General features: G+C 39.3%; 1 protein-coding gene across 3 annotated transcripts in view; it reads left to right on the top strand.

The window, feature by feature from the left end:
* Positions 1 to 15,105, top strand: part of LOC138691880 (uncharacterized) — a 117,856-nt gene that overhangs the window by 17,692 nt on the left and 85,059 nt on the right. For 2 of the 3 annotated variants that reach the window (XM_069814450.1, XM_069814453.1), the window contains exons 2-3: positions 3,888 to 4,055; positions 8,132 to 8,347. In XM_069814450.1, the coding sequence (XP_069670551.1) occupies positions 3,888 to 4,055; positions 8,132 to 8,347 (384 nt within the window). The remainder of the gene's footprint in view (positions 1 to 3,887; positions 4,056 to 8,131; positions 8,348 to 15,105) is intronic. The other variant, XM_069814451.1, reaches the window with a different exon arrangement.

The following is a 15,105-nucleotide window of genomic DNA, read 5'->3' as shown; positions in this document are numbered from 1 at the left end:
CGCCGCTAACTCTGTAATAAGAGTAGCTAGTATCAACACTCAGTAATGTCCATTCAAGCTTAAATTCAAAGAAAATATCGCCAGCCATTGTAGCAGTTGAACACTTGGCAATGCAATTTAATTTAAAACGGTAAAGAGTGCACTCGTTTTGTACCTAGGTGATTTATTTTTTAAGTTTCCGTGCACGAACTGGTTAATAGCCTAGCAGTCTCTGCTGCATCGTTTTATCAAAGTCATCATCTTTAAAATGCTGTGAGCATATACGTGCTGAAAAGACATAGATATTATAATAATTGAGTGTTACATTTAGCGTCAGTTCTTATAAATAAGCATAGTATGGTTTTAGGCTATACTGAAAACTTAATATCCTTTATTGACATTGTTATGAATCCGATAAGTTACGTGATTCTGGTAGATGGTCTTGGCGTTTGCAACAATTCTCCCAATTTTTCACGAAGATTTTTATCTTTCGGGAATGAAAAATATTTAATATTACTGCCTCTGGTTTTCCTATAATGATTACTGCAACCGTACACTGCACAATGACTCATTATGTATTGTAATTAATGTCTACTTAGGTATATTAAAGAAAATGTACTCAACGCAATGAGCTGCGATCGCTGTCTACAGTGAAGCTGACGTCACACGCCTCAGCCGCTATCGTAACAGCATGCTACATGTCCTGCCCATCTTTAACGCCTGGACTTAATGTTCCTAATTATATCAGGTGTATAATACAATGCGTGCAGTTCTGTGTTGTGTAACTTTCCCCTTTCTCAAAAAGAAATAGGGTAACAGTAAACTTAATTATATACCGATATGCTAGGATTAAAACACAATTGAAAAATAGTGGGATTAAAACACAAATGAAAAAAAAAAAGCAAAGCAAGTACCGAAGAAAATAACGGTTCGACTAGGCCTACTTGTAAGAAATTGAGTACTACACATCATAAAATAACGAACTTCTAGGACGACAAATGAATAAACTTTTAGAACAAGTCGGCTTTGTATGCGATCTTTAATTGTAGAATCCATAGTGACACTTGTGATGAACAAGTTTGCAGTTGGGTTTTCCTCGGGGTTATCCCGTTTTCCCTGATTAGGAATCTACTTCATTCTGTCAACATTTCTCCATTCAGTCATTATTCCATAGCTAGTGACGTAAGGAAAGGCTGGCCTAGGGATGAGTGGGTTTGCCTACTCGAAACCTGGATACATAGCGCACCTTATTGTAGTCAGCCGGTCTGAGTTAGGGAATTTGCCTACCTCGAGGGTTAGTGCAATAGATTGTTATAGGTAGCAGTGCTGGGTCATACTGACCCTCTCCCGAAATTCCATTTCATTCCAGTGCATAATAGGTCCACCAGAACTGATTATTTCATGTAATTTACATTTGGTGTAAGTTGTAAATAAAGAGGTAATCGACATTTCGTATGTTATCAGCTGTGACTTGACATGCATTTTTTAGAATACTAAATCCTTAATAGCCATACTAATGACACATGTTTACACTAGGCTCGGATTAGGAAAATTATTCTTTACTTCAAAGTACAGCCTGTTACTATTCCAGTAACGGCGTTTATATTTACTAATTCTACAATTTATTTTTAGCATTTTCTTCATACCTGTACCGGCTGTACCTGTCACTAATAAGTTTACAAGGATCGAACTAGGGAATAAATGTCCTGACAGGATTCGAACTATGGCCTGCTAATACGTGAACATGGGATATTATGTTTACAGAATTAGATTTTTTTTTTTTCCAGTTCCTTCATATCCACAACGATATGTTATAAATTTACTAGTTTCGAACTCAAGAAACAATGCCCTCACTGAGTTCAAACAGTGGCCCGTAAGTTTCACAGCAAGAGACTTATGTCTACATTTTCTGCTTTTGTTTTCTCTTCTTTTTTTTTTTTTTTAGCAATTTCTTCTTTCCGTTACTAATAACTTGCAAGATTACAAGTCTCACTGAGGGGAATAATTTTCTTGAGATCAACATATATTTCTGATCTCTCTGTCTACTCTGTCATTTTCTTCTATGTCCTCTCAATCCACTTTCTGCCCTTACAAACCTCTTTCTGTCCACTCAGTTCTCTATGTTGTTTCAGTCCACTCTCTGTCCTACCAGGCCACTGTCTGAACTCTCAGTTCACTCTATTTCCTCTCAGTCCACTCTCTGTCCTATGAGTCCACTCCCTGGCCTCTCAGTGTACTCGCTCTCCTCTCAGTCCAATCTGTTATCTCTCATTCCACTCTCTGTCCTACCAGTCCACTCTCTGAACTCTCAGTCCAACCTATGTCCTCGCAGACCACTGCCTGACCTCTCAGTCCACTCTCCGTTCTCTGATTCCTCTCTCAGTCCACTCTATGTCCTCTCAGTCCACTCTATGTCCACTCAGTCCACTCGCTGTCATCTCAGTCGACTCTCAGTCCACCCTATGTCCTCGCAGTCCACTGTCAGGCCTCTCAGTCCACTGTCTGGCCTCTCAGTCCACTCTATGTCCTCTCAGTCCAGTCTCTCTCACCTCAATCCAATCTGTTTCTTCTCAGTCCACTCTCTGTCCTACCAGTCCACTCTCTGAACTCTCAGTCCACTCTCAGGCCTCTCAGTCCACTCTATGTTCTCGCAGTCCACTGCCACGCCTCTCAGTCCACTCTCTGTCCTCTCAGTTCACTCTCAGGCCTCTCAGTCCACTGTCTGGCCTCTCAGTCCACTCTCTGTCCTCTCAGTTCACTGTCGGGCCTCTCAGTTCACTGTCAGGCCTCTCAGTCCACTGTCTGCCCTCTCAGTCCACTCTCTGTCCTCGCAGTCCACTGTCAGGGCTCTCAGTCCACTGTCTGGCCTCTCAGTCCACTCTCTGTCCTCTCAGTCCACTGTCTGCCCTCTCAGTCCACCCTCTGTCCTCTCAGTTCACTGTCAGTCCTCTCTCAGTCCACTCTCTGTCCTTCAGTTCACTGTCAGGCCTCTCAGTCCACTCTCTGTCCTTCAGTTCACTGTCAGGCCTCTCAGTCCACTCTCTGTCCTCTCAGTTCACTCTCAGTCCTCTCTCTGTCTACTCTCTGTCCTCTCAGTTCACTCTCAGTCCTCTCTTAGTCCACTCTCTGTCCTCTCAGTCCACTGTCTGGCCTCTCAGTCCACTCTCTGCCCTTCAGTTCACTCCCCGTATTTCCAGTCCATACCCTGTACTGTCATTGGCTCTTTATATATTCTAATTTTACGATAATTCGCCATTCTCTCTTACATATTCCAAGGAATTACTTCCATGGGGGAATCGAACCCGGGTATTAATGTGTTAGGTCAACACTTCCTTTGCCGCACGGGATTCCTGAGCTGGAGGCATCGTATCAATGCGACTCCGGTGTTCTGTGTATAAACTATGTCCACGATTTCATAGTTACAACTAATTGGCCTTTCAAATACAGGATTGCAGCCTTTCTCTCATCGCTAAATAGTGTAGTGTTGGCTGCCATGCATACATGCATAATTTTGAATCACGTAGTAGCCTTGCGCTCGTCCGCCATACTTGGATTTTACCAACTCGGCATTAGCACAAACACGTGTGCTGTATGGTCGGCCTCCGGCTGACAGTTGATTACAGTGTGGCCGACGTATGGCTCCGGCTTGTAACTGAAGAAGGCTCTGCTGGATACCCATCTTTTGACACAGTCATACTACTGCGTAAAGCAATTCTAACGAATAGATACAAAGAAGAGAGACAACAAATTTAAAGAGGAAAGGGGAGCTGTCTTCTTCCACTGTTATGAGAGATGAGGTTCTCTAAACATGGTTATGGTGCCTTTAATCTTCACCAAGACTCTTGTGCAGTTCTGATCTATTCACATTTCATAAATCAGTGTCTTATTTTTACTCTTATTTCCACCAGGGGTTGGATGTGGAGAAGACGGACTCAGATGATGATGATGATGATGATGGTAACAACACAGACGCATTTCAGTTTCTATTCCAAACGTTTCCCGAAATGAACGAGATGAAGAATGACCCGCTGGCAGTGGAAAGAAGTGACAACACAGGGCAGAATTCTAAAAATATGGTAATTTGGTAACTCATGTTACATATGAGAGGTTATGTTTAAAAGCATATAATTAAAGGGGAAAATGTTAAATAAGAAATAAAATAATTGTAGCACCATTAAGAGAAGTCACAATATTTCAATTTTAAATGTACAAAATTTGTCATTTATTATACAAATAAGCATTATCTTACCTTGAAATCAGTGAATATTTTTGTCTGAAACTCTTCTGCAGGTTGCTTTTAACAAAGTAGCTGCCATATTCAAATCACAAATTGGACGGAAAGAATACAGTGCTGACAATGAACTACAGTAAATCAATAATGAAACAAAACGGAAATAAACTTCCCTCTGTGAAATTTATTTTTTTCATCTTATGTCCACATTTTCATGGAATTGCCCTATAGGGAATAATATAGTTATGAAGTTGTTCACCTATTATACAAGTTTTCCTTGCCAAAACTCACAAACTAATTACATCCTTTATACGGAAGTTACTATTTCCACTACATCTAAGTATTAGGGTGGTATTAATTTAGTTGAAGACCTTACTTTGCTCATCTTCCTCATGAGCAAAACGAGCTTGCTTTTTTTGCGAGGAAGCTCTGAAATGTATTAATAAAAACTATCGGAGCTTGCTCCTACTGTACGTGCTGTAGCTTGCTCACATAGTTTGCTTCACCTCGCGTGGGAGTTCGTATCAGTAGAGTTGTCGATCGAGGTCAGTCCAGCCACAACAAGCGATACCGGCACGTGTATTTCGATCGAAAGAATTAGTGATTGAGCTATGAGTGACACGGAGGCTGATGTTGAGGAAAAGGAAAATATTATTTTATTTCTGTTTATGGACTTCATTAAGCATTTTCCAGTTATATTTCAGAAGTCAATGTTACCGAATTGGTGACAAAAATAAATGCGCCGCATTTTCAGAAATTAGAAGTATCAAAAAAAGGGTTTGGGTGCCAATAAACATACTTACTTACTTACTGGCCTTTAAGGAACCCGGGGGTTCATTGCCGCCCTCATAAACCCGCCATTGGACCCTATCCTGAGCAAGATTAATCCAGTCTCTATCATCATATCCCACCTCCCTCAAATCCATTTTATTATTATCTTCCCATCTACGTCTTGGTCTCCTCAAAGGTCTTTTTCCCTCCGGCCTCTGAACTAACACTCTATATGCGTTTCTGGTTTCTCCCATACTTGCTACATGTCCTGCCCATCTCTAACGTCTGGATTTAATATTTCTAATTATACCAGGTGTAGAATACAATGCGTGCAGTTCTGTGTTGTGTAACTTTCTCCTTTCTCAAAAAGAAATAGGGTAACAGTAAACTTAATTATAGACCGATATGCTAGGATTAAAAGACAATTAAAAAAATAGTAGGATTAAAAGACAAATGAAAAAAAAAAGCAAAGCATAGTATACCGAAGAAAATAATGGTTCGACTAGGCCTACTTGTAAGAAATTGAGTACTACACATCATAAAAAAACGAACTTCTAGGACGACAAATAAATAAACTTTTATAACAAGTCATAAGGCGTAACTCTCTGAGAGAGTTGGGTTTGTATGGGATCTTTAATTGTAGAATCCATAGTGACACTTGTGATGAACAAATTTGCAGTTGGGTTTTCCTCGGGGTTATCTCGTTTTCCCTGATTAGGAATCTACTTCATTCTGTCAACATTTCTCCATTCAGTCATTATTCCATAGCATTCCTCGAATGCCGGCTAGTGACGTAAGGAAAGGCTGGCGTAGGGATGAGTGGGTTTGCCTACTCGAAATCTGGATACATAGCGCACCTTATTGTAGTCAGCCGGTCTGAGTTTGGGAATGTGCCTACCTCGAGGGTTAGTGCAATAGATCGTTATAGGTAGCAGTGCTGGTTCATAGTGCCCCTCTCCCGAAATTCAATTTCATTCCAGTGCATAATAGGCCCACCAGAACTGATTATTTCATGTAATTTACATTTGGTGTAAGTTGTAAATAAAGAGGTAATCGACATTTCGTATGTTATCAGCTATGATTTGACATGCATTTTTTAGAATACTAAATCCTTAATAGCCATACTAATGACACATGTTTACACTAGGCTCGGATTAGGAAAATTATTCTTTACTTCAAAGTACAGCCTGTTACTATTCCAGTAATGGCGTTTATATTTACTAATTCTACAATTTTTTTTTAGCATTTTCTTCATACCTGTACCGGCTGTACCTGTCACTAATAAGTTTACAAGGATCGAACTAGGGAAATAATGTCCTGACAGGATTCGAACTATGGCCTGCTAATACGTGGACATGGGATATTATGTTTACAGAATTAGATTTTTTTTTTTCCAGTTCCTTCATATCCACAACGATATGTTATAAATTTACTAGTTTCGAACTCAAGAAACAATGCCCTCACTGAGTTCAAACAGTGGCCCGTAAGTTTCACAGCAAGAGACTTATGTCTACATTTTCTGCTTTTGTTTTTTCTTCTTTTTTTTTTTAACAATTTCTTCTTTCCGTTACTAATAACTTGCAAGATTACAAGTCTCACTGAGGGGAATAATTTTCTTGAGATCAACATATATTTCTGATCTCTCTGTCTACTCTGTCATTTTCTTCTATGTCCTCTCAGTCCACTTTCTGCCCTTACAAACCTCTTTCTGTCCACTCAGTTCTCTATGTTGTCTCAGTCCACTCTGTCCTACCAAGCCAATGTCTGAACTCTCAGTCCACTCTATGTCCTCTCAGTCCACTCTCTGTCCTATGAGTCCACTCCCTGGCCTCTCAGTGCACTCTCTCTCCTCTCAGTCCAATCTGTTATCTCTCATTCCACTCTCTGTCCTACCAGTCCACTCTCTGAACTCTCAGTCCACCCTATGTCCTTGCAGACCACTGTCTGACCTCTCAGTCCACTCTCTGTTCTCTGATTCCTCTCTCTGTCGTCTCAGTCCACTCTATTTCCACTCAGTCCACTCGCTGTCATCTCAGTCGACTCTCACTTCACTTTTTGTCCTCTCAGTCCACTCTCTGTTCTCTGATTCCTCTCTCTGTCGTCTCAGTCCAGTCTCATCTCAATCCAATCTGTTTCTTCTCTATCCAGTCTCTGTTGTACCAGTCCACTCTCTGAACTCTCATTCCACTCTATGTTCTCGCAGTCCACTGTCAGGCCTCTCAGTTCACTGTCTGGCCTCTCAGTCCACTCTCTGTCCTCTCAGTTCAATCTGCTTCCTATCAGTCCACTCTGTCCTCTCAGTTCACTGTCAGTCCTCTCTCAGTCCACTCTCTGTCCTCTCAGTCCACTGTCTGGCCTCTCAGTCCACTCTCTGTCCTTCAGTCTAGTCTCTGCCCTTCAGTTCACTCCCCATATTTCCAGTCCATACCCTGTACTGTCATTGGCTCTTTATATATTCTAATTTTACGATAGTTTGCCATTCTCTCTTACATGTTCCAAGGAATTACTTCTATGGTGGTATCGAACTCGGGTATTAATGTGTTAGGTCAACACTTCCTCTGCCGCACGGGATTCCTGAGCTGGAGGCATCGTATCGATGCGACTCCGGTGTTCTGTGTATAAACTACATCCACGATTTCATAGTTACAACTAATTGGCTTTTCAAATACAGGTTTGCAGCCTTTCTCTCATCGCTAACTATTGTAGTGTTGGCTGCCATGCATACATGCATAATTTTGAATCACGTAGTAGCCTTGCGCTTGTCCGCCATTACACTTGGCAACATAAACTTGGATTTTACCAACTCGGCATTAGCACAAACACGTGTACTATATGGTCGGCCTCCAGCTGACAGTTAATTACAGTGTTGCCGACGTATGGCTCCGGCTTGTAACTGAAGAAGGCTCTGCTGGATACCCATCTTTTTACACAGTCATACTACTGCGTAAAGCAATTCAAATGAATAGATACAAAGAAGAGAGACTGAACAAATATAAGAAGGAAAGGGGAGCTGTCTTCTTTCACTGTTATGAGAGATGAGGTTCTCTAAACATGATTATGGTGCCTTAAACTTCACCAAGACTCTTGTGCAGTTCTGATCTATTCACATTTCATAAATCAGTGTCTTATTTGTACTCTTATTTCCACCAGGGGTTGGATGTGGAGAAGACGGACTCAGATGATGATGATGACGGAAACAACGCAGACGCATTTCAGTTTCTATTCCAAACGTGTCACGTGGCAGTGGAAAGAAGTGGCGACGCAGATGTAAACAGTTGCCATTTTCTACCTCAACCCCATCACGAGATGGCTGAAAGAGAAGACGATCCTTTGACAGATGTTGAAGAGAAGAAGCCTTTATCAGAGGTAAACTGTAAGCTGTTTATTTATACAATAGAACCTCTATTATCCGTGGTAAAGAAGGGAGTGGGCTAAACGGTTAATCGAAAAAATCGGATAATCCGTACAATAACAGATAATTCAGTGAATAACACTTACACTTTGGCCATTTCCTCCACGGCCTTGTATTCAACACGCTGGGCAGTGGATCACAAGTTCACTGATAAGCCTGGTTGACAGTGACTGGCTTTTAAGGGGCAAGGAAACTCCTTGTGATGGCTGCCTGTGGAAAGTATGAATAGTGGAGGTCTCGTGTTGCACATTTACATACTTTATACACTCCAAACTCGTATTCTGTTGCGATATGAGTCACTGTCTCTCTTTCTCGAAACCGCTCAATTATTTACACTTTATTTCGATACTTAGCAGAACAAGATTTCTTTTGACACCCGTAGAAGACATTTCATATAGAAGTTACACAGTACGACAACTAGACCAATAGACCATACTGTGTGAGGAAAACGGCTTGTAGTAACACTCTCTAGAACAAATAATGTGCTAATAAATGTGTAGTAATTCATATATTTCTGCAAAGAAAAAAACGATAGAAACACAGATGGATAATCCACCAATTTTTTAATAGGGTGACGGATAATGGAGGTTTGTACAGTAACAGGTGTCTGAGTGAAGAGGAGATTGTCTGCTATCTTCTTGTGGGCGGGAAGCGTAGTGCAATTTCTTGGTTAAACAGTTGTCTATTTTGCAGACAGGAAAACCTGCATTCAGACTTAATTTAAAGTAGAAAATTCTGTCTCTCTGTTAAGGTGCGTGCTTCAGATTCTAGTGGTACTGCTACTGTTACTACCACCTCTAATGTTAATTCCACCAGTTACTAATACTACAATTATACCGTCCACACCTGTGGAGTAACGGTTAGCGCGTCTAGCCTCGAAACCAGGTGGCCCGGGTTCGATTCCTGGTCGGGGCAAGTTAGCTGGTTGAGGTTTTTTCCGGGGTTTTCCCTCAACCCGATATGAGCAAGTGCTGGGTAACTTTCGGTGCTGGACCCCGGACTCATTTCACCAGCATTATCACCTTCATATCATTCAGACGCAAAATAACCTAGGATGTTGATAAAGCGTCGTAAAATAACCAATGAAAATATATAATAATACAATTCAACGGTTGGATGGAAAAGAGGCCTCAGGTCACTCAGGCCCTTTTTGTGTAAAATGTTTTTTTCGGAGTCCTTAGGGTTTGAAATATGTGCCTTAGAAATTTCATGAACGTAACATTAATATTGCCAGTGTTAGAGCTGTGTGAATAAATGTTGATAAAGGTGGAGACATCAGCTGTCAAACCTCCAAACACATTGTGGCTGTGTCAAACGTGTATCGTGTCACTAGTTGAGGTTCAGACGTTCTACCAAAAGTCTCGAAGCAACTGTGATACAAATGGAAGGTTAAGAGATTACGTATTATTCAACAAAAACTTAAGGATAACAGCAGATTTATATAAAGTAGAGGAAAACACCAAAACAGACCTAACAAAATATCTGGTGATGACTGGTTGCTTGTTAGTTAACAATGGGCATCTATTACATCTGTTGGAATGCACTATCGAGGCAAGGGCACTAGCCGCCTCTACTTTGTTGACTCTTTTTTTGGATGTAACAAGTCTGTATGGATCTTTTTGTGAACTTTACAAAGAAAAGAAAGGCCGTTTTCTGGAAAAGAAATACTCCAGCTACTATAAGTTTTTAGAGAGATGTCTCCATACTCATTTCGAAGATCACGAATTGATACAATTATGTGACTTTTGCGAAAATTCTTAACTGCAGCTAGGAGCAAATCCAAGTGATATTCGAACAAAGACTGATTTAGATGTTCACAAGCGGAAAGTTACTGAATACCAAAAGGTAAAGGATAAAGTTCTGGACACAATGAATGAAAACTCTATGGGTGCTATTCATAGACATTTTGCTAGCCCGCGCTACGAGCATGCTAAACAGGATTCATATCATATCATATCGCTAACACTGGTTTATGAATACGAAAAAAGTTAGTTCGCTGATCATCCACCGAAAGCCCGCGCTAAGAATGTCCATGAATAGGGCCCCAAATGTTTGGTCATCGAATTTGATTATGGTCAAAATCTACCCGTACCTAAACTGAATGTTAATAGTCAGTTTTATAAAAGACTATTGTGGTATAATCTATTTAACGTGTATTATCATAATGTTAAAAATAGTGTGATGTATTGCTACATTGAGACAGTCCAAAAAAATTCAGAAAGTGTTGCATTTGTTCTGCACCATTTTATTGAAGGGAAACTCAACAGTTCTCATGTTGATTATAAAGACATTGTTTTGTTTTCGGACAATGCTGGGGGACAAAACAAAAATTTGATCATGTTTATGTTCTGTTCCTATCTTGCTGTATCACTTAAAACGCGTGTTTCTTAGATTTTTCCTGTTCGAGGTCACTCGTACTGTCAATGCGACAGGATTTTTGCCATTTATTCCAAGAAACTGAAGAGAAAAAGCAGAGTTGCAACTGGACCTGATTATGATCACATCATAAGTAAGAGTGCTGAGGTTGTTAATGGGAAAGGGACACTGAAAAGTTGGGGATCAACCTTGAATCCATTTTTTCAAAGAAAACCCAAGTCTAAAGGTAAAGTCTTCACATTACAGAAGTATTGTAAGTTAATGTACTCTACTACCGGTGATGTTTTGGTTTGTACTTCCTACAACGGCACCTGTGAAGCATTTCCACTTGTGTTGAAACCGATCAGGTTTTTGTTAAAGTTAAGTGATACTGTTCCTGTTGCATCCAAGAAAAAATTCAAGGTTTATAAGAAACGAGATGTCAGAAGTCTTTATGAGTTTTTGAAAGAAGATGAAGTACAGTAGCGGGCAAAAGTTTAGAGCACCCCTGTTTAAAAACGTATTATTTAACATTATTGCAACACAATTTTTTATGGGCAATTGTGAGGTTGTGTAGTTGTAGAGGATAGCCATACAAGCATTTTAAGAGTTCTTGGGACTTGTTAGCATTTTTTCTTGAGGAGTTATGACAATTTTATGTTTCTTTACGTTTATACATTTTTAATGCGATTCCGATTTTTAAAGAGATTAAAATGTGTGTCTTAATGTTCGTTTATTGGTTTCAAGGTGCACCAATAAACACATTTTAATAAAAAAATATTCAAAACTTTATTAGATAAAAAATGTGCAAGCCATCAATTGAAAATGATGTTTTTTAGGGTGGAAAAAAGTTTTTATTTACAGTTTTCGCCCACTATGTTCTTTTTTCTTCTCTTTCCCATGTTGCAAGAATCTGGAAATGCAGAAATAATAGTTAGTGTGAAAGAATGTGGCCTGTCGAACAAAATTCCATCATTCACCCCCGCCTCCTCTCCTTTTGGGACGGGACGGAAGTTGCCGCGGTACCTGCTTTAGAAATAGTAAGTTGTAAACCATTGAAGTGTGAGGACTGCGAGACTGCTCTTTACGAAATGGGAAGAACATCAGTGAGTGTTGCAATTAAATGGCAAATAGTAGCGTTATATAAGGACAAAAAAAGCCAAGTGCAAATTGCGAAAAAATTGGGGGTGAGTAGACATTGTGTTCAAACTACAATTGCAAATTACAATGCAAATAAAACAGTGGAGGATAAACCTCGTAGTGGTCGACCCCGTGCAACCACTCCCCAAACTGACCGTGCAATTCTTCGTGCTGCGAAAAAGAGGCGCTCTGCTTCTCTAAAAGACATCCAACAAGAAGTCGGAGCCAGCTGCTCTACATACACTATTGGGCGGCGACTTCGAAGCCAGGGGATGAAATCAGCAGTTGCAGTTTCCAAACCATTGCTGACTGTTGCAAATCGTCGAGCACGTTACCAATGGTGTAAAGAAAGGCTGAATTGGACAGTAGAGAAATGGGGGACGGTCATGTTTTCCGATGAGTCATCATTTCAACTCTTCTCCAACCGTCCTCAAAGAGTTCGTCGGCAGAGCCATGAAAAATATAATCCAGCATGTCTTGTCCCCAAGGTGCAAAAAGGGGGTGGCTCTGTAATGGTATGGGGATGCATGAGTGCAAAAGGCACAGGAGAATTGTGCTTCGTGGAAAGGACAGTGAATTCTCAAAAATACATACACATTTTGGAAAACTACATGCTTTCATCAAAGAAGAAGCTTTTCGGACGGCGGAAGATCTGGCTGTTTCAACAAGACAATGCCCCTTGTCACAAGTCCAGATATTGTATGTCCTGGTTTTCGGAGAAGAATATACCGCTGTTGCCCTGGCCTGCTAGATCTCCGGACTTGAATGTAATAGAAAACGCCTGGAATGAAATGGAAAGGATCCTGCAAAGTAAGAACTTGCAAAGCCTACAAAACCTCAAGCTGGAACTGGCAGCTGCATTGAGACAACTTGGAGAATCAGATTATTGTGAAAGACTTGTGCAATCAATGCCTAACAGGGTGCGAGAGTGTTACAAAGCCAAAGGTGGTGCAACCAAGTACTAAAGTGACCTGTGTTTTGTAAAATGTGAGATAGATCTTTAGTTTTTTAATAAATACGTGTGTTTTTTCAGCCCTGAATTCATTGTTTTTGTGTCTGGCTTGTATATGTCGCGAAATATGCTAATTTTAGTATTTTTTCTATATAAATTCACGTGTCAGTCGTCTAAAAACTCATGTGTCCATATCTAGAAAAATTTTTTGTGGGTGAAATAGCAGAGGATATATTAAAAATTGCGAAATTTCAAAAAACATAAAAATAAACATATTTCCTAAACAAAAGCTAACAATAAGTTCAAAATTGCATATAAGTCATAATTTTAGTAGTATTTGATAAATATAGAAGCAACAACTAACTCCAGAAAAATCTGTTGAAGTAGCAACAAATTATTCAATTTTAAAAGTGGGTGCTCTAAACTTTTGCCCGCTACTGTAGCTGGTTTGAATAACAGTTAAGAACACCACTGAGGAACAAGATGAAAATTTATCAGTTGAAGGAAGTGACTATGAGGACATTGTAGCTAGGGTAGACAGCTTCTAAAGTGATGTGATTGAGACATGTTTAATCAGAATTTTTTTTGAAATATTGAGTTCCTTTCTATTATATCATATTTTCATTAAATTATGAGAAAAAGCGTATACTTTTCTGTGCATAGGCAGTCTAATAATAAAATAATAAACTGAGTTTATATCGAGTTCCTTTGTATTCTGTTGTATTTTCATTACATTATTCAAAAAAGCACATAATTTTCTATCCATAATAATAAATAACAAATTGAGTTTATATTTTATTTTCTGTTTTTAAGAAAAAGGGTCTGAGAGAGCCAATTTTCAAACACCAATAACTTTTAAATCAATCAGCTGAACACAGATTTTGTTCTAAAATATTATTTAAACGTTGCAAATTCTTTTACTAAAGGCATAGAGTTTTAGTTTGTACAGCAAAGAGAAAGGGACAGTACTTTAAAATGTTTAAAGGTCTTTTTCTCAAAACGCCATTTTCTCACTGAGGCCCTTTTTCCATCCAACCGTTCAGTTATACTGTACTACCACTATTACTACCACCTCTAATGTTAATTCCACCATCCTAATTATGGGTCGAAAGTTTCAAGAGAAGAAATGAAATAGCTTCGCGTAAGATTACATACGAAGTTAGCAGAAATGTGCTGTTGATGCCGCTTATGTACAAGCAAAAGTCGAAGAATTCGTTACTGACATAAGGATTACCGTTGATGAACAGAGTGGGTGAATCCATATAAAAAGTTACATGAATGAATTAAATACTATTATAGTCACAATCATGCCATGGTATGAAAGAAAAATTTCACAACCTCGAGCGGGAATCGAACCTGCAACTTCCTGTTCTCTGGTCAGGCGCTCTACCACTGAGCTATCGAGTTCGTCTCACGCCAAAGGCTTGGAATTATCCTTTCATACTGGCGACTCTGTTATAGAGTACTGTCCATAGCGTCTGATCTAGTCAGCACTGCTTATGGCTGGAAAGAAACTTTTACAAATGTAATCTTTAATCTTACGATGTTTGGGTGACGTATATACGTCCGTTGATGTGACATATTAATGAATTAAATACTATTATAGTTATGATTGTGACTATAATGTGAATTAAATACTATTATAGTCACAAACATGACTATAATAGTATTTAATTCATTAATATGTCACATCAACGGACGTATATACGTCACCCAAACATCGTAAGATGAAAGATTACATTTGAAAAAGTTACAGTTCGGGAAGCAAGACTGTCTTTAGTGCCATTGATTCAGTTTACAGCAGCAACAACAACATTTTCATAACTGATAATAGAAGTTCTTATAATCATAGTACGCTACTTCCACATATGTGCTATATTTTCATTTTGTAAACATTTCTGTAGTCATTTTTCTTTTATAAATCATTAAATCAATGTCGTCATCAAAATGTAGGCAGATTTATTTCTAGTCATTATACATCACTTCCATACCTTGAGGCTCAAAGCAGCTATAAATCTTGTAGTATGCATACAACCCAACACTTGGGCCCCTTCCTTGCGAGTATATTAAGCTGCATGGACAAGCTGAATGTATGTTAAAAAGTGCACTAATCTCTGTGGCTTGCTTTGTTCTTAATCACATTATTGACATGATCTGGCAAGAATTCCACTAAATTTCCAAAAACCTCAATTTGTTAATCGCAAAACCAAATTTGAATTTTTTTTTTTTTGGAACGGTCTAGTTTTGCCTTTGTCCTTTTGCAAA

Source organism: Periplaneta americana, chromosome 16 (assembly GCF_040183065.1).
Source record: "Periplaneta americana isolate PAMFEO1 chromosome 16, P.americana_PAMFEO1_priV1, whole genome shotgun sequence".
In the NCBI taxonomy this organism is placed as follows: domain Eukaryota; kingdom Metazoa; phylum Arthropoda; class Insecta; order Blattodea; family Blattidae; genus Periplaneta; species Periplaneta americana.
The sequence above is the reverse complement of the archived record's forward strand: the minus strand, read 5'-3'. Positions and strand labels throughout refer to the sequence as shown.